The sequence below is a fragment of the Amblyraja radiata genome, chromosome 3, assembly GCF_010909765.2.
Source record: "Amblyraja radiata isolate CabotCenter1 chromosome 3, sAmbRad1.1.pri, whole genome shotgun sequence".
NCBI classification, from domain to species: Eukaryota; Metazoa; Chordata; class Chondrichthyes; order Rajiformes; family Rajidae; genus Amblyraja; species Amblyraja radiata.
Window position 1 is genome coordinate 78275855 of NC_045958.1, and position 26516 is coordinate 78302370.

A 26516-nucleotide genomic window follows, 5' to 3' on the forward strand; every position below is an offset into this window, starting at 1 on the left:
GTTTCTCGACCAGAAATGTCACCTATTCCTTCCATCCAGAGATGCTGACCCGCTGAGTAACTCCAGCATTTTTGTGTCAGCAAAGGCCTTTCATTGATCTTTCAGTCTTCCGGGTGTGGGGTTCGACGCATGCGCTCTGTCAACCCAACCGTGGGGACTTGGCGTGATGACGTGTCCTTCCGCCCACGTGGGCGGCGGCTTTGGGCAGAGCGGCCCCAGGCGCATGCGCGCGGCCGCCGCCGGCCAGAGGTGCTGACATGGTGTCCGTGGCGACACCGGCCGAGCTCCTGCGGCCGCTGCTCCGCCTCTGCGCCCTCTCCTTCCTCCTGCAGTCATGCTGGCTGCTGGACTCGGCGCACGGTCTCCTCGAAGGCCTCTACTGCGGCACCGTGTCCTGCTACGATGTGCTGGGCGTACCCAGGGAGGCCGGCAAGGGCGACATCGCCCGCGCCTACCGGCAGCTGGCCCGGCGCTACCACCCCGACCGCTACCGGCCGAGCGAGGCCCAGGAGGAACCCGAGGCCAAGTTCCTGCTGGTCGCCACCGCCTACGAGACACTGAAGGTCAGCAATAGGTGGTGATGGCAATTAGACAGGGGGCGGTGGGGTGAAGAGGGGATGGAAGAGGGATAGACACAAAATGCTGGAGTAACTCAGCGGGACAGGCAGCATGTCTGGAGAGAAGGAATGGGTGACGTTTCGGATCGAGACCCTTCTTCAGACAGGGTGGAAGAGTGGTTTGGTTAACTCTCTCCCACTCCCAACTTTCCTCCCCAATCTTTTCACAGACTCCAGTCTCTGCACTGACTACACTTGCAGACGCGGTGGTGATGTTGCAGTATCTGAGCACGGTGGGAGTGATGTCAACCTCAGCACGCCGGGGAGGGGGGAGAATTGGGGGACGGGTGTTGATCCAAGCAGGGTTAGAGGAGAAGGTTGAGTGCCGGTTGTGGGGTCTGAGCACTACGTGGCAGTGTCTTGGAGGAGGGGAAGGTGGTGATGATAGACACAATAATCTGGAGCAACTCAGCAGGTCAGACAGCATCTTTGGAGAAAAGGAATATAATGTGAATAAATGTGAGGCTATCCACTTTGGTGGCAAGAACAAGAAGGCAGGTTGTTATCTGAATGGTGTCAGATTAGGAAAACGAGAGGTGCAACGAGACCTGGGTGTCCTTGTACATCAGTCACTGAAAGTGAGCATTCAGATACAGCAGTGAATAAAGCAAATGGCACGTTGGCCTTCATAGCGAGAGGATTTGAGTATAGGAGCAAGGAGGTCCTATTGCAGTCGTACAGGGCCCTGGTGAGACCACACCTGGAGTATTGTGTGCAGTTTTGGTCTCCTAATTTGAGGAAGGACATTCTTGCTATTGAGGGAGTGCAGCATAGGTTCATCAGGTGAATTCCCGACATGGCGGGGCTGACATATGATGAAAGAATGGATCGACTAGGCTTATATTCAGTGGAATTTTGAAGGATGATAGGATCTTATAAAAAAGATATAACATTCTTCAGGGATTTGACAGGCTAGATGCAGGAAAAATGTTCCCTATGTTGGGGGAGTCCGTAGCCTCTTTTTACTCTGGTATTTTATTTTTACATGTTTAAATTGCAATGTTTTATTTTAATTTGTCTACTGTATATCATGTTTTTATCCTTGTGAGCGAAGCACCAAGGCAAATCCCTTGTATGTTTACATACTTGGCTAATAAAATGTATTCAATTCTACTTCTTCTTCTTGTAGGATTCTGGCAGTGTAGACGCTGCTAAGCGTATTACTGCCCTCCACAGGTCAAAGTTTGAACTAAATTCTTACATACAGTCCTGTAACTAATGTATTCAATTCAAAAGGGGTATGCCATTTAGTACTGAAATGAGGAAAAACATTTTCACCCAGAGAGTTGTGAATCTGTGGAATACTCAGCCACAGAAAGCAGTGGAGGCCAATTCACTGGATGTTTTCAAGAGAGTTAGATATAGCTCTTAGGGCTAACTGAATCCGATATGGGGAGAAAGCAGGAACGGGGTGGATGATCAGCCATGGTCATATTGAATGGCAGTGCTGGCTCGGGCCAAATGGCCTACTCCTGCACCTATTTTCCATGTTTCCAGGTGACATTTCGATGTTGAGACCCTTCTTCAGATGGTTGTGGATAATGTTAGAATGTGATGCCGAGCCACGTTCTTAATGAATGGCCTGATGACCTACTCCTGCTCCATCACTCTTGGATTATTCCTCTACACAACTATTCTCAGGTATTCATCATTTGACTCCGGCAACTAAAATCCAGCCTGTCCAACTTTTTGGCAGAAGACAACATCCCATTCAGCTATCATTCTAATAAATCACCTCAGTCATGCTTCTAACGGATTGCGATCCTTCCTCAAAAAAACGATACAATGCAAACTGCTAGGGTGGTATCTTGCTGATACCCTAGATATCTAAGACAATCTTCCAACTTTCATGTTAAGTTCCCCTTCCAATAAGCACTAACATTCATTTTACTTTCAGAATATCTTGTTGGACCTGCATAGTTGTTTATAAAGGATACCTGATTCTGTCTGAATCTCAGAGTTCTGCAGTGCCAATGTTAACCCTTACTATTTTTTTTTGGACAAAAAGATCAATTTCATATGTTTTGTGTTTTGCTACATTTGCTAAATCTTTGCCCAGTCACTTAACTATGTAGGTGTGTATATTCTTTTGTGGCTTCCCCATAATCTCTTTGCAATGTAATTTTCTACCTACTTTTGAGTTTTTGGTAAATTTCACAACCAGACTTTCATCCAACTTGCATAAATTGTAAACATTTCAGCCCCACACTGATCCATGTGGCACACCACTCATTACATCTTGCCAACCAGAAAAGTATCTGCCTTTGTGTACTGTTTCCTGTTAACTGGCCAAACTTCTCTCCATGCCAATACACTACCTCCTGCACCATTTTGTTTTGTCTGCAGTAACCTTTGATGTGATGCTTTTTAAATTCCTTCTGCAATCGAAATATTGAACACTCATCAGCTCGTCTTTATCCACTGCACCTGTACATCAGCGAGACCAAGCGCCAGCTCGGCGATCGTTTTGCTGAACACCTCCGCTCAGTCCGTCTTAACCTACCTGATGTTCCAGTTGCTCAGCACATTAACTCCCCATCCCATTCCCAATCTGACCTTTCTGTCCTGTGCCTCCTCTATTGTCAGAGTGAGGACCAGCGCGAATTGGAGGAACAGCACCCCATATTTCGCTTGGGTAGCTTACACCCCAGTGGTATGAACATTGGCTTCCCTAACTTCAAATAGTCCTTGTTTTCCCTCTCTCTCCGTCCCCTCCACATTCCCAGTTCTCCCACCAGTCTTACTGTCTTTGACTACATTCTATCTCTGACCCGCCCACTCCCCTGACATCAGTCTGAAGAAGGATCTCGACCCGAAACGTCACCCATTCCTTCTCTCCAAAAATGCTGGCTGTTCCGCTGAGTTACTCCAGCATTTTGTGTCTACCTTTGATTTAATCCAGCATCTGCAATTCTTTCCGACTCGTATACACATATCATGTACACATACCGTATCACACACTGTTTCCACTTTGACAGAAATCACCCGAAATCGCCTCATGTCTGGTTGAGTGGTCTCAAAATAATGGGAATCGCAGAATGACCTCATTCTTCAACAAATGTATTCTTTGCTTTAATCAGGAACAGCTAATATCGCGGAGTTATGGCGACAACATTATAATACTTTATTCAACTGTGTCCAAGGTGATTTGTATAGGGTGGACAATATTGAGAGTAACGACTCAATGGTGATTATGTCACATGAGGTGTATCATGCCATGAACAAGCTATCCAACAACCAAGCAAGTGGCTTGGATCATATTTCTGCTGAACATCTTAAGTATGCGAGTATGAGGATAGCTCCTCTCCTTGCTATTTGCTTTACTGGCTTTATGATTCATGGCTTGTTACCAGACTCAATGTTGTCTGTTCTGTTAGTGCCGGTCATTGAGGACAAAGCTGGTAATGTAGGCAGCCTAAATAATTACAGGCCCATTGCTTTAGCCAGCATATTGTCTAAAGTCTTAGAAAGAATTCTGCTGGATAGAGTTAATGAGTTTGTTAACTCAACCGATAACCAGTTTGGTTTTAAAGCTAAACATGGCACTGACTTGTGCATAAATGCCCTAAAGGAGATTGTAAACAAATATAGAGGCAAAAACTCTTCAATTACTCAATGTAAGGACGGGATCAGGGGCTGTGGGAGGGATGAGCAACCTGGCTGCAGCACCGTGGATCAGGAGGCCATTCAAGAGGGGGGAGTTAGAAGAAATGCCGTAGTGATAGGGGATAGTATTATTCGGGGGGTAGATAAGGTTCTCTGCGGCCAGCAGAACATGTCCCGAAGGCTGTGTTGCCTACCCGGTGCTAGGGTTAAGGATATCTCTGCGATGCTGGAGAGAAATTTGCAGTGGGAGGGGGAGGATCCAGTGGTCGTGGTCCATGTGGGGACCAATGACATAGGAAGGACGAGGAAGGAGGATCTGCTGAAGGAGTTTGAGCAGTTAGGGAATAAATTAAAAAGCAGAACCTCGAGGGTACTGATCTCCGGATTGCTACCTGAGCCACGGGCCAAATCGGCGAGGGTACGTAAAATTAAAAAGCTAAATGCGTGGCTCAAAGACTGGTGTGGGAATAATGGGTTTGGTTTCTTGGGCCACTGGCACCAGTACTGGGACAGGGGGGATCTGTTCTGTAAGGACGGACTTCACCTGAACGGTGCTGGGACTGGGGTCCTGGCAAATCATATAACTAGGGCAGTAGAGAGGTCTTTAAACTAAGTAGCGGGGGGGAGGTATCAAGGGGGGTAATAACGGCAGGGGTAGAGGAAATAGAGCAGGGTATCAGTGGGGAAGCGGAAAGTCAAAATGTGACAGGAGACAGAATGTGTGAAGATAAAGCTCTAGATGTAAAAGGGGCAAAAACGGAAAGGAAGGGTAGTAAAAATCATCTGAAAGTGCTTTATCTAAATGCACGGAGTATTCGTAATAAGATAAATGAATTAACGGTGCAATTAAGTATATATAGTTATGATATCGTGGCCATTACGGAGACATGGCTGCAAGGCGATCAGGACTGGGAGTTAAATATAGAGGGGTACTCGACAATTAGGAAAGATAGACAGGAAAGAAAGGGAGGAGGGGTGGCCCTTTTAATAAGGGAGGGAATAACGGCAATAGAGAGGAAGGATATTGCGTTGAAGGATCAGGATAGTGAAACAGCTTGGGTACAGATAGAGAATAATAAGGGGAAAAAAACACTAGTGGGTGTAATTTATAGACCTCCAAATAACTGTGACGCTGTTAGTCAGAACATAAATCTGCAAATAGTTGACGCATGTAAAAAGGGAACTGCTGTAATCATGGGGGACTTCAATTTTCATATTAATTGGGCAAACCAAACTGGGCAGGGTAGACTAGAGGAAGAGTTTATAGTATGTATTAGAGACGGGTTCCTAGAACAGTATGTCACAGAACCGACAAGGGGGGAGGCAATCTTGGATCTGGTCCTGTGTAATGAAGCAGGATTAATTAAAAATGTCATAGTTAGGGACTCGTTGGGAACAAGTGACCACAATATGGTCGAATTCCATATTCAAATAGAAGGGGAGCAGGTTGAAACTCAGGCTAGGGTGCTTAGTCTAAATAAGGGGGATTATGAAGGTATGAGGACTGAGCTGATCAAAGTTGACTGGGATAGCAGACTCAAGAATAAGACGGTACATGAGCAGTGGTGTACGTTTAAGGGTATACTGTATAACCTTCAAGAAAAATTTATTCCTATGAAGAAAAAAAGGGGTAAGGGTAAGAACAGTCAGCCATGGCTCAGTAAAACTATAAAGGATAGTATTCGGCTGAAGGCAAGGGCATATAAGGTAGCCAGAGATAGTGGGAGGGTAGAGGATTGGGAAGCATTTAAAGGTCAGCAAAAAATAACTAAGAGATTAATTAAGACGGGGAAAATAGACTATGAAAGGAATTTAGCGAACAACATAAAAACTAATAGTAAGAGTTTTTATAGCTATATAAAAAGAAAAAGGGTGGCTAAGGTGAACGTTGGTCCATTGGAGGGTGAGACTGGAGAGTTGTTGGTGGGGAACATGGAAATGGCAAAGGCATTAAACGAGTATTTTGTATCAGTCTTCACCATAGAAGACACAAAAAATATTCCAACGCTGGATAAACAGGGGGCGGTAGGAATGGAGGAGCTAAATACTATTAAGATCACCAAGGAGGTGGTATTAGGGAAATTAATGAGACTGAAGGAGGATAAATCCCCTGGGCCTGATGGATTACATCCAAGGGTCTTGAGGGAGATAGCGGTGGGGATTGTGGATGCATTGGTGATAATTTTCCAAAACTCCCTGGAGGCAGGAACGGTCCCAGTGGATTGGAAAATGGCCAATGTAACACCTATATTTAAAAAAGGAAGTAAACAGAAGGCGGGTAACTATAGACCGGTTAGTCTAACATCGGTGGTGGGTAAAATGTTAGAGACAATTATTAAAGAAACACTAACGGGGCACTTGGATAAACATGACTTCATCGGACAGAACCAGCATGGTTTTGTGAAGGGGAAGTCCTGTTTAACGAATCTGCTCGAATTCTTTGAGGAAGTAACAACCCGGGTGGATAAAGGGGAACCGGTGGATGTGGTATACTTGGACTTCCAAAAGGCTTTTGACAAGGTGCCACATAAGAGACTATTGCTAAAAATAAAAAATTATGGGATTGGGGGTAATATATTAGCATGGGTAGAGGATTGGCTAACAAATAGGAAGCAGAGAGTGGGGATAAATGGTTCATACTCGGGATGGCAACCGGTAACTAGCGGGGTTCCGCAAGGGTCGGTGCTGGGACCCCAGTTGTTCACAATTTATATAAATGATTTGGAGGAGGGAACCAAGTGTAATATATCAAAATTTGCGGACGATACAAAAATGGGAGGAAAAGTAGGGGATGAGGAGGATAGGAAGAGTCTGCAAAAGGATATAGATAAGCTAGGTGAGTGGGCAACAACTTGGCAGATGAAATTTAATACTAATAAATGTGAAGTCATTCACTTTGGGAAAAAAAATGATAGGGCAAGTTATTTTCTAAATGAGGAGGAGCTGCGTTGTAATGCAACGCAAAGGGATCTAGGGGTATTAGTACATGAATCACTAAAAGTTAGTATGCAGGTGCAGCAAGCAATCAGGAAGGCCAATGGAGTTTTGGCCTTTATTGCTAGGGGGATTGAGTATAAAAACACGGAGGTCTTGCTGCAGCTGTACACAGTATTAGTGAGACCACATTTGGAATACTGTGTACAGTTCTGGGGTCCATACTTAAGAAAGGATGTACTAGCCCTGGAGGCAGTGCAGCGAAGGTTTACAAGATTAATTCCTGCAATGAGGGGATTGACATATGAGGAAAGGTTAAGTAGGCTGGAACTCTACTCTTTGGAGTTTAGAAGAATGAGAGGCGATCTCATTGAAACATATAAGATCGTGAGGGGCCTTGATCGGGTGGATGCACCGAGGATGTTCCCAATGATCGGGGAAACTAGAACTAGGGGACATAGTTGCAGAATAAGGGGGGGCTCTTTTAAAACTGAGATGAGGAAGAACTTCTTCACCCAGAGGGTGGTTAATTTATGGAATTCACTGCCCCAGGGAGCAGTGGAAGCAGAAACTTTAAATATATTTAAGACTAAAATAGATGTTTTTTTAGCTGCCAAGGGGATAAGGGGCTACGGGGAGAGGGCAGGGATATGGACCTAGGTATGGTTAGTATAGTAAGACCTGAGTGATCTCCTGGACAAGTGTCGATCGCCTGGATTGGGGTCGGAGAGGAATTTCCCGGATTTTTTTCCCGAATTGGACCTGGGTTTTTATCCGGTTTTTTGCCTCCCCCAGGAGATCACGAGGTTCTTGGGGTGGAGAGGGGTGATAGCGGTATAAAGGGGAGGGTAGTGTCTTGTGTTCTGTGTCTTGTGTCTACTGTTTGTGGGTAAGTGTGTCTGTTTAGTGTTCAGCCATGAGCGAATGGCGGTGCGTGCTCGACGGACCTGGTGGTCTACTCTCGCACCTACTTTCTATGTTTCTATGTAATTCTTATGTGCTTTATTGATGCTTCCAAAGCCTTTGATCGAGTTAATCATTGAAAGCTGTTTGTTAAAATGAGTCAAAGAGGGGTGCCTAAATAGAATTGAGAGAATTCTGGGTTACTGGTATGCCCACCAGACTATGCAAATAAAATGGGGCAATAGTGTCTCAGCCCCATTTGGGGTTAGCAATGTTTGTGGCTGCAGGAGTCAGTACTTTAGCAACTATCCTAAGAAATCATATGTATAAATTCATTTGCAGGATAGATGACTCTAAAAATGTAAATATCGTGGCTTTGTCAAACATAAGGTTTAGCACTACATGCTACGAATCCCAGTTGTGGAGACACTGGTATCACTGTCTCATTGTAGGACACTGATTTTTCTTTTTTATTCTGGATTTTAAATCATGTATTGTGGCGGCTCCCAAGGGTCGTGCCATCATACTGTCAAACCCCTCGGCACGGGAGTGGTTCAGTCCGGAGGCGGCCCATAGCCAGAGGGTTTAAAGGCAGGGGTTTGGGTGCCATCTTTCTCTTCTTTGGTCTTCCCTACAACCGGGAGGAACATAATAAAAGGTGCCTCTCAAAACACTGGACTTCGTGCTTCCTTTTGAGACCCACGCACTACATTGGTGACCCCCGACGCTCCATTGGCGTCATGATGGAGAGAAGAGAAAGCCCTACCTCCTCACAGGCCGGCCCGGCCCTGTCTCTGGACGCGATCTCGTTGAAACTGCCCAACTTCTGGACCACCCGGCCGCTCATCTGGTTCCAACAGGCGGAGGCCCAGTTCAACCTGCGGGGCATCACGGTCGATGCCACCCGCTTCTATTACCTGGTGGGGGCCCTCGACCAGGACACGGTTGAAGAGGTCACGGACTTCCTCGCAGCCCCCCCGGACACTGATAAGTATCTCGGCCTTAAGGAGCTCCTGCTCCAGATTTATGGCCTAGCGTGCTGCTAGGATCCTGCATATGGAGGGCCTAGGCTGAAAAAGCTACTTTCTTAACTACTAAACCAGGTTCGCTTCTTAATAAACAGACACCACACAAACTATTTGGTAGACCAGTTCAAAACTTTACTTAACATCGGCCGATGTAAGGGAGGGAGAACTCCAGTCAAGTGACCAATACAGACACTTGACCGTCCTCCGTCCACTACACTGAACAACAGAATTACATTGCCTTAAATAGGGTTTTTTTTGTCCCCTTAGCACATTTCACAGACATTAGTCATGGTCAGAGGTACAGGAAAAGGTTTCCACAGAATGCATCACATCAAAGGCCTTTTGTTTACATGTTACAAGATAACATTGGCCATTTGGTTTACAACATTTTATCTTTCTACTTCCCTGGTTCCTCTCTCGTCCTTCATAAACATTGGCCATTTGGATAATGCCATTTTATCTTCACAGATATCACCCTAGCTCTTTTGCTGCTTCCTCTCTGTCATTTGGTCCCTCATAAACATAGGCCATTTGGTTTATGGCATCTTACTTCACAGATATGACTAGCTGTTTCTCTCTTCCTTTCTCGCCTCCTCCCCCATAACATTGGCCATTTGGTTTATGGCATCTTACTTCAAAGATATCTCTCTAGCTTCTCCTCTCTGCTTGTCACTTGGGAGACAATGTTATAGGATTTATTATCCCACACACTGCAACCTGAGGCAAGCCTAATTTGACAATAAATATAAGCTGTAAGCTAGCCCAGAAGCCAATTTAATATCTTCTTATATTTTTAACTAAAATTCAGCTTCATCATTCCATCCTTTTATCAACATTTTGATAACAACTACAGTCCTTGCTGAGTACATACGAAAGACCATAAGCATCTCATCAGACAAATTAATAGTACACTAGTAACACAATCAATTCATAGTGGACAATCGTTCCACAAGTCCCTCCAAACATTTTAAATGGCCACCAACCTCCCCCGAACGTGACACTAAGACACTACCATAGGACAGGAAAAGGATCATAAAAATTGCTCAGCCTTTATTCGGCTTCGCTTGGAACTCCCCGTGTGCTGGTGTAACTGGTTCATACTTCTCTTGTGTGGCACTGCATTTGCAACATAACAATGCCCTGTCACAAATATACTGTTTCCTTAAAATACACCAGTGCCTTGGTTGTGGCAAAAACAGGTAGATTTAACTGGCCTTTGCAGACCTCTTACTGTCTGTAGTCAGGCTATCTTTGCTGCGCTTGTCATGTTTGACTTCAATCTTGTTTAAAAGGAGGTGTGTACCATCCTTTAAATGTGGGTTAGTCCGCAAGTTTGCCATTCTGAAGAAAGTTCAGTCCATGTGGGCTGGGCCACCCCAGAATAAAGGGAGCATCAATAGCCCATCGTCCTTGTTTCCACAAACTGTTCACAGTCAATCAAATGTATCCAGCGACGATGATCTTCAATCTTTACAGCAGTTCATGTTGTTAGCAACACTTGGTTGTTCTTTTCAATACAGTCTCAATTTCTTCTTGTCCCAGCACCATCATCGTATAGTTTTTATGGCCTTGGTCACTGGTTTCCAGCAAAAACTCCTCCAACCTGGGAATGTAGATCTGGCAAGACATGGGTTAATTGCCGTCCATACATAATTAGTTAATTGCCCAGGGCCTGTAAGTGGCTTTTCCTGTATCAATAAAAAGTTGTAAATCTTGTTCCCAGCTGAGTTTCTCCAGCACTTTTGTCTTCCTTTGATCCTCCAGTATCTCAGTTCCTTCTTAACACTTCCCTGTGAACTTATTCTTTAATCCAATTATATCCGAAGAGGCTCTCTCCACCTGAATATTCAATTCTCCAAATATGTTCTCTTCCCCAATCTACTTTATCTTCTCACCTTTAATCCCTCATTGTGAGTTCCCTCAAACCCCCTTTTGTAAGTCATAATACAATTTTTCATCTACCATCATTTCCCTCAAACAGCCCATGCTTCAAAATCTTTTTGTTTGCTTGAAAACCGTAATCTTGCTTCATTTGCATTTTAAAAGACAACCTCTGTTATCATATCAAAACAATCTTTCCCAAAAGAACTCACTCAGAATCAGTAATCAATAATACATTTTCTTTTTCTCTGTAATTTTGACATTTCCAATCTCATTTAACACTTTAATCGGGATGAGTCTTTTTTAAACTTGGTTCAAAAGATTTATAATCAACCAACACATTTTATCATTCGAGTATAGCTCCGCCCCCCATTCATGCCTGTTTCTTAACGGAGCACACCATAAACTGTCCATTTGCATTTTAAAGGACAAACTTCTTAAAGTGACACACAACTTTGCTCATTGCTTTGAATTTCACACATTCCACATACAAAAAACCTTGTTTTACAAGCAGTACATATACAAAAACATTGTTTTACCAGCAGTATATATACAAAAACATTGTTTTACCAGCAGTATATAATATTTCATCTTCAAAGACATCTCTTTGTAATTTACTTTCCCTTTTTCTGACAAGATTTCTGTTTACCAAAATCCTGGTTACCTAACCCTAATTGGACATTGATCCAGATCATGATTAGTCAGACTACCCGTGACTTTTCAGTCTCCCTAGCTCTTTCCTCATTTCTCCATCAAATTTCCCTTCATCCCCAATTTTTTTATAACATAGTTGCCTGTCAGAAAAAGGATTTACCTCCGGGGTAATTTTGTTTTGCAATCCCCATTGACTCTTTCCACCATCCCAGATGCCTGTGGGTGGTGTATACAGTGAAATTGCTGTCGGATATTAAAATGTGCACATTTTTCCTTATTAATAGTGGCAATAAAATGAAGACCATTGTCTGAACTTATGACAGTAGGTAGGCCAAACCTGGGAATAACTTCTCTTAACAACAATGTTACCATAGTTTCAGCAGTATTATTAGTGGTTGGTAGAGCTTCACTCCACCTGCTAAATAAATCTAAAATCACTAAGCAATATTTATAACACTGGGCCCTTGGCATTTCAATAAAATCAATCTGTATGCATTCAAACGATCGTGATGGCATTGGCGTCACCGCTGAGGGTATCTTAATTAGTTTGCCTGGATTATTTCGTTGGCAAATTTTACATTCAGAGGCCTGCCACCACGTTTCCTTTGTTATTCAATCATTCCCTCCTTACCAGCATGGGTAAGACGAGTAAAAATGTATCGAATACACCAACTTGTCCAAGCGGGGTGTGCTGAATCAATGGCACAGCCCTCTTGTTTCCATAGTTATTATTATATATGAGAGGCGTCCCTCTGTAATGTACATACCTCCCTCATGTTTGGCAGGACCGTTCTATTTGCTAGCATCTGTTTACCTGCTGTCACTACGCATTTGGATGTACAGGCTGCACTGTTTGGATACACTATCGGCAACTCATTGCCTTTTGCTATAGGGTCCCCAGCACCAGTGTGTGCAGTACATTTAACAATGACCAGCTGTTCTGGTAGCATCAATGCGACAATCCTGGGGAGCTTTGTAAGGTCAGAACTTCAAGGTATAGGGATGTTACTGACGGAACTGTCCCAGGTAAAGATGCCATTGCTACTGGTAGGGCATAGGTGGACATGTGGACATCTCCCAAAATTATCTAACTCCTCATCTTCACTACCAAATAGGGTCGTCGTGCCAGACATGAAGTCTCCTCCAGAGGATTTACCAGTACTGGGTTTATTTTTTTACTAACCATCACCTGTTTCTCACCTCCTGTCTGTCTTTTAATTATTTCCTCTTGTTCCTCTGCCCACTGGCATTCTAGTTGCAATACGTTCCATCCTTTCCGAGTGCTATCCTCGTTTCTTAACTCTATCCCCTTCTTACATGCAGTATCCATCCAACTTCAAACGCTATACTCTCCTCATGCTTCTTCACTGCGTCTGCGTCCCATGTTTTAATCCCTTTTTTCCATTTCTTTCCTGCCTTCCTTTCCCATATAAATGTCTCTACATTCCATGTTCCCCCTACTGGCCAGGCTTCATCCATTAACCATTTGGTCAACTTGTAACTTAACATTCTAAATTTCTTATTATACCTAGGATTCAAATAACACATATGTTGGACTGTTATCCAGAGCATTCCCCATAGATAGATAGAAAGAGAGAGAAAACAGACTTCTTAATTCCGAATCGTTCCAAATATATCAACCAGGCCGACTCGCTACTCGAGACCCCAGTTTCTCAATTTGGCTGACTTTTTAACTCTTTAATATACGACCCAAGTGTCTCAACGAGGCCGACTCGCTAACCGAGACCCCCTTTTCTCAACCTGGCAGACGTCTTATCCCTTAAAATAAGCCCCAGGTGTCTCAACGAAGCGGACCCGCTATCCGGGACCCCCGTTTCTCAACCTGGCAGACTCCTTAACTCTTAAAATAAGCCCCAGGTGTCTCAACGAAGCAGACCCGCTATCCGGGACCCCGTTTCTCAACCTGGCAGACTTCTTAACTCTTTAATATACAACGCCACTTATTTCTCAATCCGACAACTCTTCGGATGTCTCAATAAGCCAGACGCAAACCTCAACCCCCGTATCTCAACCCGACAAATCACGGATGTCTCAACGAGGCCGATGAGCCCTTAGTAGAGAGAGAGAAAAAGAGAGATAGACAGAGAAAGAGAAACCGCTCAAGTCCTTCTTAAAAAGATACACAATTCCTTCTTAAAAATACATACACATTTCTGTCTTAAAAATACATACACAATCCCTTCTTAAAAAAAAAACCATATAAAGCCCAACTGGTCTTACCTTTGTCTGTTTCTAAGAACCTCGGCAGGGAACCAATTCAATGTCTGATGAAGGATCACAGATGTTCCCGGGAGTTTCTAGGGAGTCGGTCTTACAAGGGGGCCGATAGAGCTCAGTTAGCTCCCTTCCAATCCCGGCAACCTCTGCAACCTCTTGCACAGTCAGCCGTTGATGTGGTCCCAGCGAGGCCTGCATAACTACGCCAATGAAAAAGCTACTTTCTTAACTACTAAACCAGGTTCGCTTCTTAATAAACAGACACCACACAAACTATTTGGTAGACCAGTTCAAAACTTTACTTAACATCGGACGATGGAAGGGAGGGAGAACTCCAGTCAAGTGACCAATACAGACACTTGACCGTCCTCCGTCCACTACACTGAACAACAGAATTACATTGCCTTAAATAGGGTTTTTTTGTCCCCTTAGCACATTTCACAGACATTAGTCATGGTCAGAGGTACAGGAAAAGGTTTCCACAGAATGCATCAAATCAAAGGCCTTTTGTTTACATGTTACAAGATAACATTAATAATAATAATAAATTTTATTTAATGGGCGCCTTTCATACATCTCAAGGACACCTTACATAGTAATCGGAATAAAAACATATAATCGGAGTAAAACAAGTAATTAAAGACATCACAATGACACAAATTAAAAACAGAATTCAATCCAAAAACAGAAAATCAAAAACACAGTGTGAAGAGAGAGCAGCGGCAACCAAATCGTGCCAGCGTCCACTCTCTCTTCACGGCAGCCATCTTGGACACAGACCTACAAGACTACAGTTAGACAAAAAAAAATCATCCCCCCACAGTGGATAGCACTGTGGAGGAAGGCACAATGTCCAGTCCCCACCCCATGTTCACCCCAAAGTCAGGCCTATTGGGGCCACCGCAGTTGCCTCTACGGAGGCCCGATGTCCCTGGCCGTTCTCACCGGGTGGTCTTGCCCCGGCGTCGGGAGAGTCCTTTCGGCGGCTGGGCCACTTGGAACGGCCGCTTCTTGGTTGGAGCCCGCGGCTGCCGAAGCCGACAAAGCCGCGTCGGTTTGGCGCTCCTAGGCTCCAGATGAAAAAGTCGGCGCCCGCTCTCCTCACTGCCGCCTTGCCGCCTCTACGCACGCCGTCTCTCCGCACGTCTCCGCTCCGCAGCCCGGAGATGTTGCTCACAACATTGGCCATTTGGTTTACAACATTTTATCTTTCTACTTCCCTGGTTCCTCTCTCGTCCTTCATAAACATTGGCCATTTGGATAATGCCATTTTATCTTCACAGATATCACCCTAGCTCTTTTGCTGCTTCCTCTCTGTCATTTGGTCCCTCATAAACATAGGCCATTTGGTTTATGGCATCTTACTTCACAGATATGACTAGCTGTTTCTCTCTTCCTTTCTCGCCTCCTCCCCCATAACATTGGCCATTTGGTTTATGGCATCTTACTTCAAAGATATCTCTCTAGCTTCTCCTCTCTGCTTGTCACTTGGGAGACAATGTTATAGGATTTATTATCCCACACACTGCAACCTGAGGCAAGCCTAATTTGACAATAAATATAAGCTGTAAGCTAGCCCAGAAGCCAATTTAATATCTTCATATATTTTTAACTAAAATTCAGCTTCATCAAGGCGACCGACGGCCATCTAGCCTCCTAAAGGAGATGGTGGCTCTCCTGGATGGGCACACGCCATGCCTGTTGTTCGAGTACACCTAGCTGCATCTGCTGCCGGCCTACATTCGTCTGCAGCTCACATACGCCTCGTTTGCCGACCTCAGGACCCTCGGGAGGCGCGCCGACGCGCTGTGGATGGCGCGCCCTGATGACGTCAGCGCGCTGGCCATCGGCAGGCGCGCCGATGACGTCACCCCGGCAGCTCCCGATTTCCTACCTATGGGGCGGGGGAGCTGTGGAAGGAGTGACAGCTCCAGCCTGACGGCCCGTACGATCGCTCCCCAGCGGCAGTGAGGGGTACTGCACCTGCAGTCCAGCGCCAGCAAGCTGCAGGCACCACCAGCAGGAGCAGGCAAGCTCCAAGTAACACAAACTTGCGGCGCTGGTGCTATTTCCATCAGCGCTGGGGTGCTGCAGCACGACAATGCCGCCAGCCGTGCACGTTCCCGGGAAACGCCTGGGCCGGCTGCCAATAGTCCCCGCGGCGGCCAGCCAAATTCACCGCCTTTTTGCCTGGGATCAGCGCTCCGGGACCCGCTTCCTCGTGGATACTGGAGCGGAGCTCAGCGTCCTGCCCCCTTCGCTGGCCGACATTCGTTCCGGTAAGCGGGGGCCCGTCCTCACCGCGGTGAATGGCAGCCCCATCCGCACATATGGAGTGCGCATGGTTCAGATCGTGTTCGGCTCCTGCCATTTCTCGTGGCGGTTCACCATTGCCGACGTCTCCCAGCCATTGCTCGGGGCCGATTTCCTCCGGACGCATTCCCTCATGGTGGACGTCAGGCGTCAGCGTTTGGTCAACGCCGCTACGATGGAGCCGATCACGTTGCGTTTGTATCAACCGGTGGGACGGCCCCTGGCATCCGTGGACTCCCGCTTCGCACGGATCTTGGCCGCGTTCCCAGACATTCTGACCCCGCAGTTTCGATCATCGACCCCCAGCCATGGAGTGGTGCATTTTATCCAGACTACTGGCCCACCACTCCATGCACGAGCACGCCGACTGCCGCCGGATAAACTGCGTCTGGCACGGCGGGAATTCCGCACAATGGAGACCTTGGGGATCATCCGCCCTTCGAGCAGCCCTTGGGCGTCCCCACTCCACATGGTCCCTAAGTCGAGCAGGGGCTGGCGACCTTGCGGGGATTACCGACAGCTGAACGCCGCAACAACAGCGGATCGATACCCCGTACCCCACATCCACGACTTCACCGCCCATTTGGCTGGGGCCACAATATTTTCAAAAGTGGATCTGGTACGGGGTTATAACCAGATCCCGGTTCTTACGGATGACGTACCCAAGACGGCGATCATCACGCCATTCGGACTTTACGAGTTCACGCGGATGCCGTTCGGCCTCAAGAACGCTGCGCAGGCCTTTCAATGCCTAATGGACGGGGTTTGTCGCGACCTCGATTTTGTGTTTGTGTACCTGGAAATCTTGAGCACAAAAAATATAGCTGCTGGAGTAACTCAGCGTGTCAGGTACACTGGTGGCCAGCCGCTCGCAGCAGGAGCACTGCGCCCACCTTCGGCAGCTCTGTCAGCGGCTCAGCGAGCATGGTTTGGCCATCAACCTCGACAAGTGCCGTTTTGGTGTAACCGAGATTGACTTCCTCGGCCACCGCGTGACTGCGCAAGTTGCGGTTCCCCTGCCTGACAGGGTCGACGCCATCCATCGGTTTCCCCGCCCACGCACGGTGAGTGGCCTGCAGGAGTTTGTCGGCATGGTGGCTTTTACCATCGTTTCGTGCCATCCGCGGCCCACATCATGCGGCCTCTGTATCAACTTCTGGCGGGTGGGCAGAACAAGAACGTTGAATGGACCCACGAGGCTGGGGCAGCTTTTGACGGCGCGAAGGAGGCCCTTGCTCGGGCCGTAGTGCTGGTGCACCCGCGGGAAGATGCCCCTACTGCTCTCACGGTGGATGCCTCGGAGTCGGCGGTTGGTGCTGTGCTGGAGCAACTGACGGGCGGAGGTTGGCGGCCCCTGGCCTTCTTCAGCCGGCACTTCAACCGTGCGCAGTCGAAATACAGCGCGTTCGATCGCGAGCTCCTGGCAGTGCGCCATTTTCGCTACTTCCTGGAGGGCCGCCCGTTCACCGCCTACACGGACCACAAGTCGTTCACTTTCGCCCTGGCGAAGGTTTCCGACCCCTGGTCCGCACGACAGCAGCGGCAATTGGCCTACATATCGGAGTATACAACATCTATCCGCTACATCGAGGGGAAAGAGAACCGGGTGGCCGACGCATTGTCCCGCCCTGCTATCAACGCCGTGTTCGAGGTGGCGCCCGGAATTGACTATTCTGCTCTGGCAGAGGCACAGCTCACGGACGATGAGGTGCCCGCCTACCGGACTGCCATCTCCGGCCTCCGCCTTGAGGATGTCCCTCTCGGTCCTGGGGGAGTGACAATCCTGTGCGATGTGTCGTCCGGTCATCCGCGCCCCATCGTCCCTGCCACCTGGCGCCGGAGGGTGTTCGAGATGATCCACGGACTGGCTCACCCATCAATCCGGGCGACAACGGCACTAGTGGCCGCTCGTTTCATGTGGCACTGTCTGCGCAAGCAGGTTGGCCATTGAGCTCGCACCTGCATTCCTTGCCAGACGGCAAAAATCCAGCGCCATGTCCGTGCGCCTCTCCAGGAGTTTGGTCTACCTCACCGCCGATTCGACCATCTCCACGTAGACATTGTAGGGCCTCTCCCGCCGTCCCGGGGCATCACCCACCTTCTTACAATGGTAGACCGCTTCACGCGGTGGCCGGAGGCCATTCCGCTGGCCAATACTTCAACGGCTACGTGTGCTCGTGCGTTGTCCGCGCACTGGATTACTCGCTTCGGGGTGCCGGCGCACATCTCCTCAGACCGAGGGCCACAGTTCACCTCCGAGCTGTGGTCAGCCATGGCTCGCTTGCTGGGGGTGCGGCTACACCACACCACGGCTTACCACCCGCTAGCTAAAGGTCTGGTGGAGAGATTCCACCGGCAACTAAAGGCAGCACTGAAGGCACGACTCTCCAGCCCGGACTGGATGGACGAGTTGCCGTGGGTCATGCTGGGCATCCGGACTGCTCCCAAAGAGGACTTGGCCTCATCATCGGCGGAGCTCGTGTACGGGTCACCACTCATGGTGCCCGGGGAGTTCGTGGTGTCGGGGCAGCAGGGAACGCCCTCATCCACCCTAAAGCGCCTTCGCAAGCGAGTTGGCAGGCTCGCACCCGTCCCGACGTCCCGCCATGGGGCATTTCGCCCACACGTGCCATCAGCCCTCAGGGACTGCCCATACGTCTTCCTGCGCCGTGATGCCCACCGGACGCCACTCCAGAGGCCGTACGAGGGCCCGTTCCGGGTGCTAGAACACAGGCAGTCGACTTTTCTCCTGGACATGGGGGGGCCGGCCGGAGGCAGTGTCGATTGACCGTTTGAAGCCGGCACACCTGGACATTGACCAGCCGGTGCTGGTTGCCCAACCTCGGCCTCGAGGGCGCCCCCCTTCACGGCTCCCTCCGCCTGTCCTCCCGCCGGTCCCTCGACCTGTCCCTCCACCTATGCCTCCGCAAGCCCCACGATCGGCTGACTTCCGCACGCGGGCTGGCTGGGTCGTGCGCCCGCCGGTGCGTTTCGTGCCTCTGGTTCTGGGGGGGGGGGGGGGTTCTGTGGCGGCTCCCAAGGGTCGTGCCATCATACTGTCGAACCCCTCGGCACGGGAGTGGTTCAGTCCGGAGACGGCCCTTAGCCAGAGGGTTTAAAGGCAGGGGTTTGGGTGCCATCTTTCTCTTGTTTGGTCTTCCCTACAACCGGGAGGAACATAATAAAAGGTGCCTCTCAAAACACTGGACTTCGTGCTTCCTTTTGAGACCCACGCACTACAGTATTGTGTTTTTTAAAATATATAATTTATGGTGCTTTTATAAGTGATATACTAAGATTTTATGTGTATTTTATGGTGTTTTTATATGCAATGTATTTTTATGTAATGTTGTCCCTTGTCTGGGACCTCGAGTCCAAAATAAAGTTGATTATTATTATTATTAATCGACAGGAATATTTATCTTTGACTTTATTTCATTAAACGAGATGCTGCGTTGCAAAGGCCAATAGTGAACCAACTTGAATATTTTATTGGAAGCTGATGCTGAAATCTTGAGCACAAAAAATATAGCCGCTGGAGTAACTCAGCGTGTCGGGTATGATCACTGGAGGGAAAATGAACAGTCAGCATTTCAGGTTGAGCCTTCATCTGAATGATCATCAGTCCAAATGACCTTCTGAGTTTCTCCAGTGGCTCCCCTCCTTTTCTAAGTGCTTTTGTTTATTATTAGTAACATTAAATATGAAGATTGTAAATGGGAACACAGCTTATCAATTTCTTGCCATACCTATATTTCTGTTACTCTTTGCAACAACGTTTTGATATTATCAGTGATAAACTAATTTATCACAGTACTTGTGGACATTTGAAAACAGTTACTAGCTTATATTATGAATTGAAGCAATTTTGTTGATTTTTGCAACTCTATCCCATGTAGGATGATGAAGCCAGGAAGGATTATGATTACATGCTTGATCACCCTGATGAATTCTACAGACACTACTATCATTATTACAAGAGAAGGCTGGCACCCAAAGTGGATGTCAGGATAGTTATAATAGTCACAGTCTGTGCTATTTCACTCTTTCAGGTAAACTATTTATTTGTAATTATACATTCTTACATTAAATCATTGCGATATTTGATAGATTAGACTACACATTCTCAACTGGTTTGCCCAGTTTCTGGCATCATCAGGCCAATGAGCTTTTCTGTTTTAACATGAATCATTACTTATTTTTCAATACAATCTAGCTGACACCCAGTTTTTCATTCAACTGTTTCCCTTTTTTGAAAATTTAAATTGATTGGTGTAGTTTAGCTTAGATTTGATTTTTGGATTCTTGTTTCAAGAAACTAGAAAATCTGGAATTGTTTTTGATACTAATATTATAGAGACCTTCAAATGAGAGGGATCGTGATTAGGTAAATATATTCCACTGGCCTGAGGATGGTTGGTAATGTAGATAAAAGACAAAAATAAAATCCTGTGAACGAAATGGGAATTGTTCATTGTTATTATTGGCAAATTGTTGAGATCTGTGTCGCCTGGACACTGATTCGGTAATTCCATAAGGTGTTTGCAGGGTTATGAATAATGATCCATAAAGTGGCCCTTGTGGCTAAGGGGATCAGAGGGTATGGAGAGAAGGCAGGTACGGGATACTGAGTTGGATGATCAGCCATGATCATATTGAATGGCGGTGCAGGCTCGAAGGGCCGAATGGCCTACTCCTGCACCTAATTTCTATGTTTCTATGATCAGGAAAATGAGATAATTTGTGATTGACTCCTAATCTTCTCAGTGGTTTTGTATAAAAAGTGCAATGCAATGCAAAGCAAAAAGAAAGTTAAAGTACTGGGGGGCACAATGGTTTTATAAGAACAGGCTATGGGAAGATTATGAATCACATAGTAAATAAGATATGAACGAGCAAATCAACTGAAAATATATATATTTTTGTGAGATATTGAATGTGGGTTGATTGTTCTGTGACAGCATGTCATATTGATAAGTTACTGGGAACTATCATTCTGGACGCAGAGTTACAGTGGTCTAAATGACCTTCCCAGTCTGGTAATGTCACACGTTGTTTGTCACAAATATTTACATTCTGGTGAGATGTAGCAATGTGATGATAACTGTTCAAATATATCCGGAGACATTGGATTCCATTTAGATTAAGGTGGTCAAAAGAAATAGTTTGCAAACCCATTGGGTTCATTTTTATAAGGCATTTGAAATACCAATGACAGATAAATGTCCTTTCACTTCCAGACTGAGTAAATCTCATGCAATTAATGGAAGATTACAAATACAATATAATGCAATCAAAAAGATTTTTTCGTTAAATTGATTTTCTGGATTTTTTTCTTGGGCGTAATGATTTGGTACTGAACATTGTCTTGAGACTTGTGTTTGTAAAATATTACACAACTGGTTTTGTTCTGTTCAGCTTCTGTTATTTCTTTGCATTGTGCTGTTGCAAATGTGTTGAATTTCTGTTTGTGTTGCAGTACTACAGCTGGTGGAGCAGTTACACAGAAGCCATTAATTATCTCACCACGGTGCCAAAGTATAGAATCCAGGCAGCAGAAATTGCTAAGCAGCAAGGTCTACTTAATAAAACTAAAGAGAAAGGAAAAAACAGACGCACTAAAGAAGAAATCAAAGAGGAGGAGGAGGAAATCTTAAAAAACATTATCAAAAACAACATTGATATTAAAGGAGGTTATCAAAAGCCAAGGTTATATGATATACTTCTGTTCCAAATTGTTTTGGTTCCTTATCACATATGTAGGTACATTATCTGGTACTGTAGGTGGATCTATCGCTTTCACATTCTCAGAGAAGAATATGGAGAAGAAGAGAAGTTGTACGTTATCCGAAGAAACATGAGTATGTCACAAGGCCAGTTTGATAGTCTTGAAGATCATCAAAAAGAGACGTTTCTTGAGAGGAAACTGTGGTTAAAAGAGAACTTTGAAGTAAGCATTGCCTATTGCAGTCTAAATCACAATGAATTATGTGAAGTAAGTTCAAAATTAAAATTGAGATCTTATAATTGCGGTAGTACTACAATGAAGATGTAGTTTTAAATATTTTCAGTATTCTATATATTGTATCCAAACAAAAAAGGCAAACGGCATTGGGGTATAATATTAGGATAATGGTTTTTATAATTTAAAAGACTTTGAATTCCTCTGTGATTTGGTATAAGAATGACCAATTTTATAATTTGTCCTTAAAATTATCTGATTTACATTTTGTCTTCAGGAAAAGAATTTAATGCATGGCTTTCCTACAATAATTCATCATGACAGCCAATTTTTCTTACCGGCTTTGTTAACTAATTGACTTCAGTGTTGAGTTTTAGCCAGCACGTGACAATTATATCCATGTAATTTGTCCCAAATGGCTACAGATGCTGCTTGCAGCAGGGATGCAGATCAGCCTTGATCAGGATAGGCTAGAGACATTAGCCTACTCCTGTTCTAAGTGATTGGGTTACAGTACGATGCGGACCATGTGCTGGCACTTCAAGCATGATTTATTGGATTGTACGCGAGTGGGGGACTAAATGTTTTACTCCACAACCAACCTTTATTTGTGATCATATAACTCAAGCCAATAGTCTTTCTCAATCTTAATCTGACTCATTTACGTGACTAACTTGATATGCCTAGAGGAACCCGCATACATGAGGTTTTAATCATGTCTGTGATTATTTAATTTTAGGTTTATAAGCTGGAACAAGAGGAAGAACTTAAAAAGAAAGTAGCCTCTGATCCACGATGGAAACGATATCGTCGGTGGATGAAAACTGAAGGCCCAGGGAGGTTAACCTTCATAGACGACTAAATACCTCCATCTTCCCTCGCTATTTATAGTGTACTTTTCTACAAAAAAAGTTTATTTTGATAACAGTATTGAATATCTTTAATCTAATAGCTCAGGATTCAGTTTATGCAATGGAATTGCAGTCCTAATACAACTTGGGCTCTTTCAAAAAAGGGGTTTGTTCTGAAATATTAGTGGGAATGTGCACTGATATTTAATGAAGAGACTCAATACATTATTACTGCTCAGATTATATTTTTAAACTGGTAGAGGAATGAGCAGTTTTTTTACAAAAAAAATACTGGTTTCTTATTTACATAGATATATTAATATATAGGCAAGATGAAAATTGTCAAGACTTAGTTATGTCATTCATTGATCCTTGGACATTGTAGAATTTGTATTTATAAATTAAACATGTCTTGAAATTGAAAAAAATCTATGTGAGATTTAAACATTTAATGGTTAATTAGCTTTCTAGATGGAATTTTACATGATGTTTCTGACTGAGGCAGACATCTTGGGGTGCCTGCAAGTTAGAATTAAGATTGTATATTAAATTTTCAGCTGCTCAATTGCATGCACTTGGCTTGTAAACAGATGCTGGATACAGTTTATATTAATTGTATTTATTGCTTATATTCCTGTTATTTTCACATTTGAATGCAATCGTTTTTGTGTTATTAGTTTGCAAAATCAACAGATCATACTGTTTTTGAACATTTAATTTGACAAGAGTTTGCTGCATTTGATAGAGTAACATGAGTTATCTTAGCTTGGGAACAAGCTTGATACGATTTACAAATCGATTAAATAATAGTTTCCTCTGAATTAGATATTTTTAGAAGGCAATTGCTATTGTTTGATATACAGCTATTAAAATTACTGTTTTGCTATGTACTTAATGTCTCTTCCTACCTGTTGGAGTATTTTGAAGTACATCTTCATTTGGCTTTTGATGTGCATCATACTCTGAAACTTTAATACATTTAGCAACATTTCAGTTTGAATGAATATCATAATTGTGCTCTGGTATGAAGCTGCAAAAATTTTCACTGTAAATATATAGATTGCCCCATTCACAGCTGACCTATTTTCTTCATAAAGATAGAGCTTGGTTCTTGCTGTGCTGTGTCTATCTAATACCTCTGAATGCAGTCTTGTTGTAATGGATCAGGAAAAGTTAGTCACAGACTAGTTTTCTAGAAAATGTTACATTATGTGAATATTCTTAAATAATGCAATCGGTGGATTATTTCAATGTATTGCAACTAGATATTTGGTTTAGGATTTTCCCTTGATGTACCCATTGGTATTACACTGCATTAAAATAGATTTTCAGTTACAGAATGCAACTTGGAATATCTATTCTAAACCCAATAACATGGCAAAACATGAGATTTTTCATTTCTTTATTTTCAGTCATTACAGATTTGGCAAACAATGTCAAAATCTTACACTGTATTTTTAATTAATTTAATATACAAAAAATTAAAAGCTTGATTTTTTTTTGCAGTTTTGTAGATAATTAATCCTACCTTTTTCTATTCCAAAGCTTTATTTGGAATAAAATTTGCATTCAAATAATATAAAGAATGATTCATGTCAATATGTCACCCAGTGCTCAATCTGTTTATATGTAATTGCAATTTTATTCTTTATAAATGTATCTACCCTTTAAGTGGCTAATAGTGCTTGCAACGTATTAGTAACATCACTACTGAAAACTGACAGGCTTCTCGTTTACCAATTATGTTGAAAATATTTTATCAATGTGGGAAGCTGTGTTATGTTGGCCACATGCATTTTTGTTTTGCTGGCAAATGTTAACTACTAAAAACTTTTCTTTCAAAAACTGCCTCAAGAATAAGTTTATATTATAGACATAATACATTGCATGGATTGTTTTTTAATGTCCCAACAATTGTTTCATACGTGAAGATAATTTGAGTGATTGCCTACCTCAAGTCTGAGATTTGATAATAAAACCTCACATTGATGTAATGCTTTTAATCAAATTGATTGCCCTGTTACAAAACTGGATACCAAATCACCAAGAGATGGCCAAAGTGTTAGTCATAGGGGCTGCTTCCAGATCCTATGAAAATGGGAATACTGGACTTCACTGAATATCTTTTGTTTAAAGAAATAATTGGTAACTTTAATGCTGCAGTGTGTTTTGGATGAAAAAAATAAAGTTCAGTACTCAGTCTTTGTAGCTTTCTCAATTGGGGTTTAGTATTGTATATTGCTAAAGACTAGAGGAGCACGTCAAATGAGCAACCAACTTTGAATGCCAGGCCACTATTTATCTTTCAAACCATTATCTGGTCACTGTCGCATTGCTGCTTATGGAAACCTGCTGTAAACACATCATCTGCAACTGCACTGCCAAAATATTTTCTAAAGCATTTTGTGATCTGAGGCAAGCACTACAATAATTCAAGATCATACTAACCACACTGCAAGGCATCAATGCCTTGGGCTGAGGAGGAAAACAAAACCAATAAGAATAGGATATCCAAGTCTGTTGAGGCTGCAAACCATACACTGTTTGGGAAAACCTTCAAGAAGTGCCATTGCTTTATTGTTCATGATGGCATTGCTTTGCTTATCTGTTTTTATGATGCAAGCACGTGTTTACATTGCTAATCAGGTTTTGGATGTTCGGCTAAGAATGAGTTTAAATTTGGATCAATCTCTTCCCCCTTTCAAAATATTTCCTGAATGTAATTAACTTTTTCTCCACTTTATACTCATTTTTAATTACCAAATTACTGCCAAAATGTATTATATAAAACAATGAAGTAGGAAAATGTCATGATTGATATTTGTTAAAATATTAAATGACCACACTATCCAAAGTTATTTTTTCTGGTGACTAATAAAGAACTTTGAACTTAGAGTACACTATTTGAATGTGAAATTGTGAATACATTTAACTCATTTTGTGTAATGTTATCTGAATTTCCCAGTAGATAATACTTTAAAATTGCATTTTTGACCTTTTTTAAATTAAATTTAAAAAAGGAACATTACATCTTCTATGCTGCCACCCTGCATGGTGCAATTGGAATCACAGAGATACAGCACAGATCCAGCTCAACTAGCCCACATCAAACATTCATTTACTCCCCCAGTTTTATTCAGAGTAGGGCAATTGAGAACTAGAGAACCTAGGTTAAAGGTGAGAGGAGAAAGACTTAATAGGAACCAGAGGGGTGATTTTTTTTTTTTTAACACAAAGGGTGGTAGATATATGGAGCAAGCTGTCAGAGGAGGTAGTTACTATCACAACATTTAAGAAAAATTTAGACAAGTACATGGATAGGATAGGTTTAGAGGGATATGGGCCAAATGCTGGCAGATGAGACTAGTGTAGATGGGGCATGTTGGTCAGTGGGCAAGTTGTGTTGAAGGGCTTGTTTGCACACTGTATGACTGATACTTCTAAAGAATGATTGTAGTGGGGAGGAGAAAACTAGAAGAGATAAGGTCAGGACAAAGCCTGGCAAATGTGAGGTGGATCCAGTTGAGGT

The 26516-nt window shown here is 44.2% G+C and overlaps 1 protein-coding gene across 1 annotated transcript; it reads left to right on the forward strand.

Annotated features, from left to right (window-relative positions):
- Nucleotides 1-212: 212 nt before the first annotated feature.
- Nucleotides 213-25890, forward strand: dnajc25 (DnaJ heat shock protein family (Hsp40) member C25). The gene is made up of 4 exons (XM_033018173.1): nucleotides 213-563; nucleotides 20074-20226; nucleotides 21654-22124; nucleotides 22876-25890. The coding sequence occupies exons 1-4, from the start codon at nucleotides 258-260 to the stop codon at nucleotides 22996-22998; spliced, it is 1053 nt and encodes a 350-aa protein (XP_032874064.1). The 5' UTR covers nucleotides 213-257; the 3' UTR covers nucleotides 22999-25890.
- Nucleotides 25891-26516: the final 626 nt, after the last annotated feature.

Bases quoted from the DNA above. Each gene is read 5' to 3' on its own strand.
- dnajc25 (XM_033018173.1), top strand. From the start codon at position 258: ATGGTGTCCGTGGCGACACCGGCCGAGCTCCTGCGGCCGCTGCTCCGC. The intron at 564-20,073 runs GTCAGCAATAGG...TATCCCATGTAG, and splicing joins CCGCCTACGAGACACTGAAG to GATGATGAAGCCAGGAAGGA. The intron at 22,125-22,875 runs GTAAGCATTGCC...ATTTAATTTTAG, and splicing joins GGTTAAAAGAGAACTTTGAA to GTTTATAAGCTGGAACAAGA.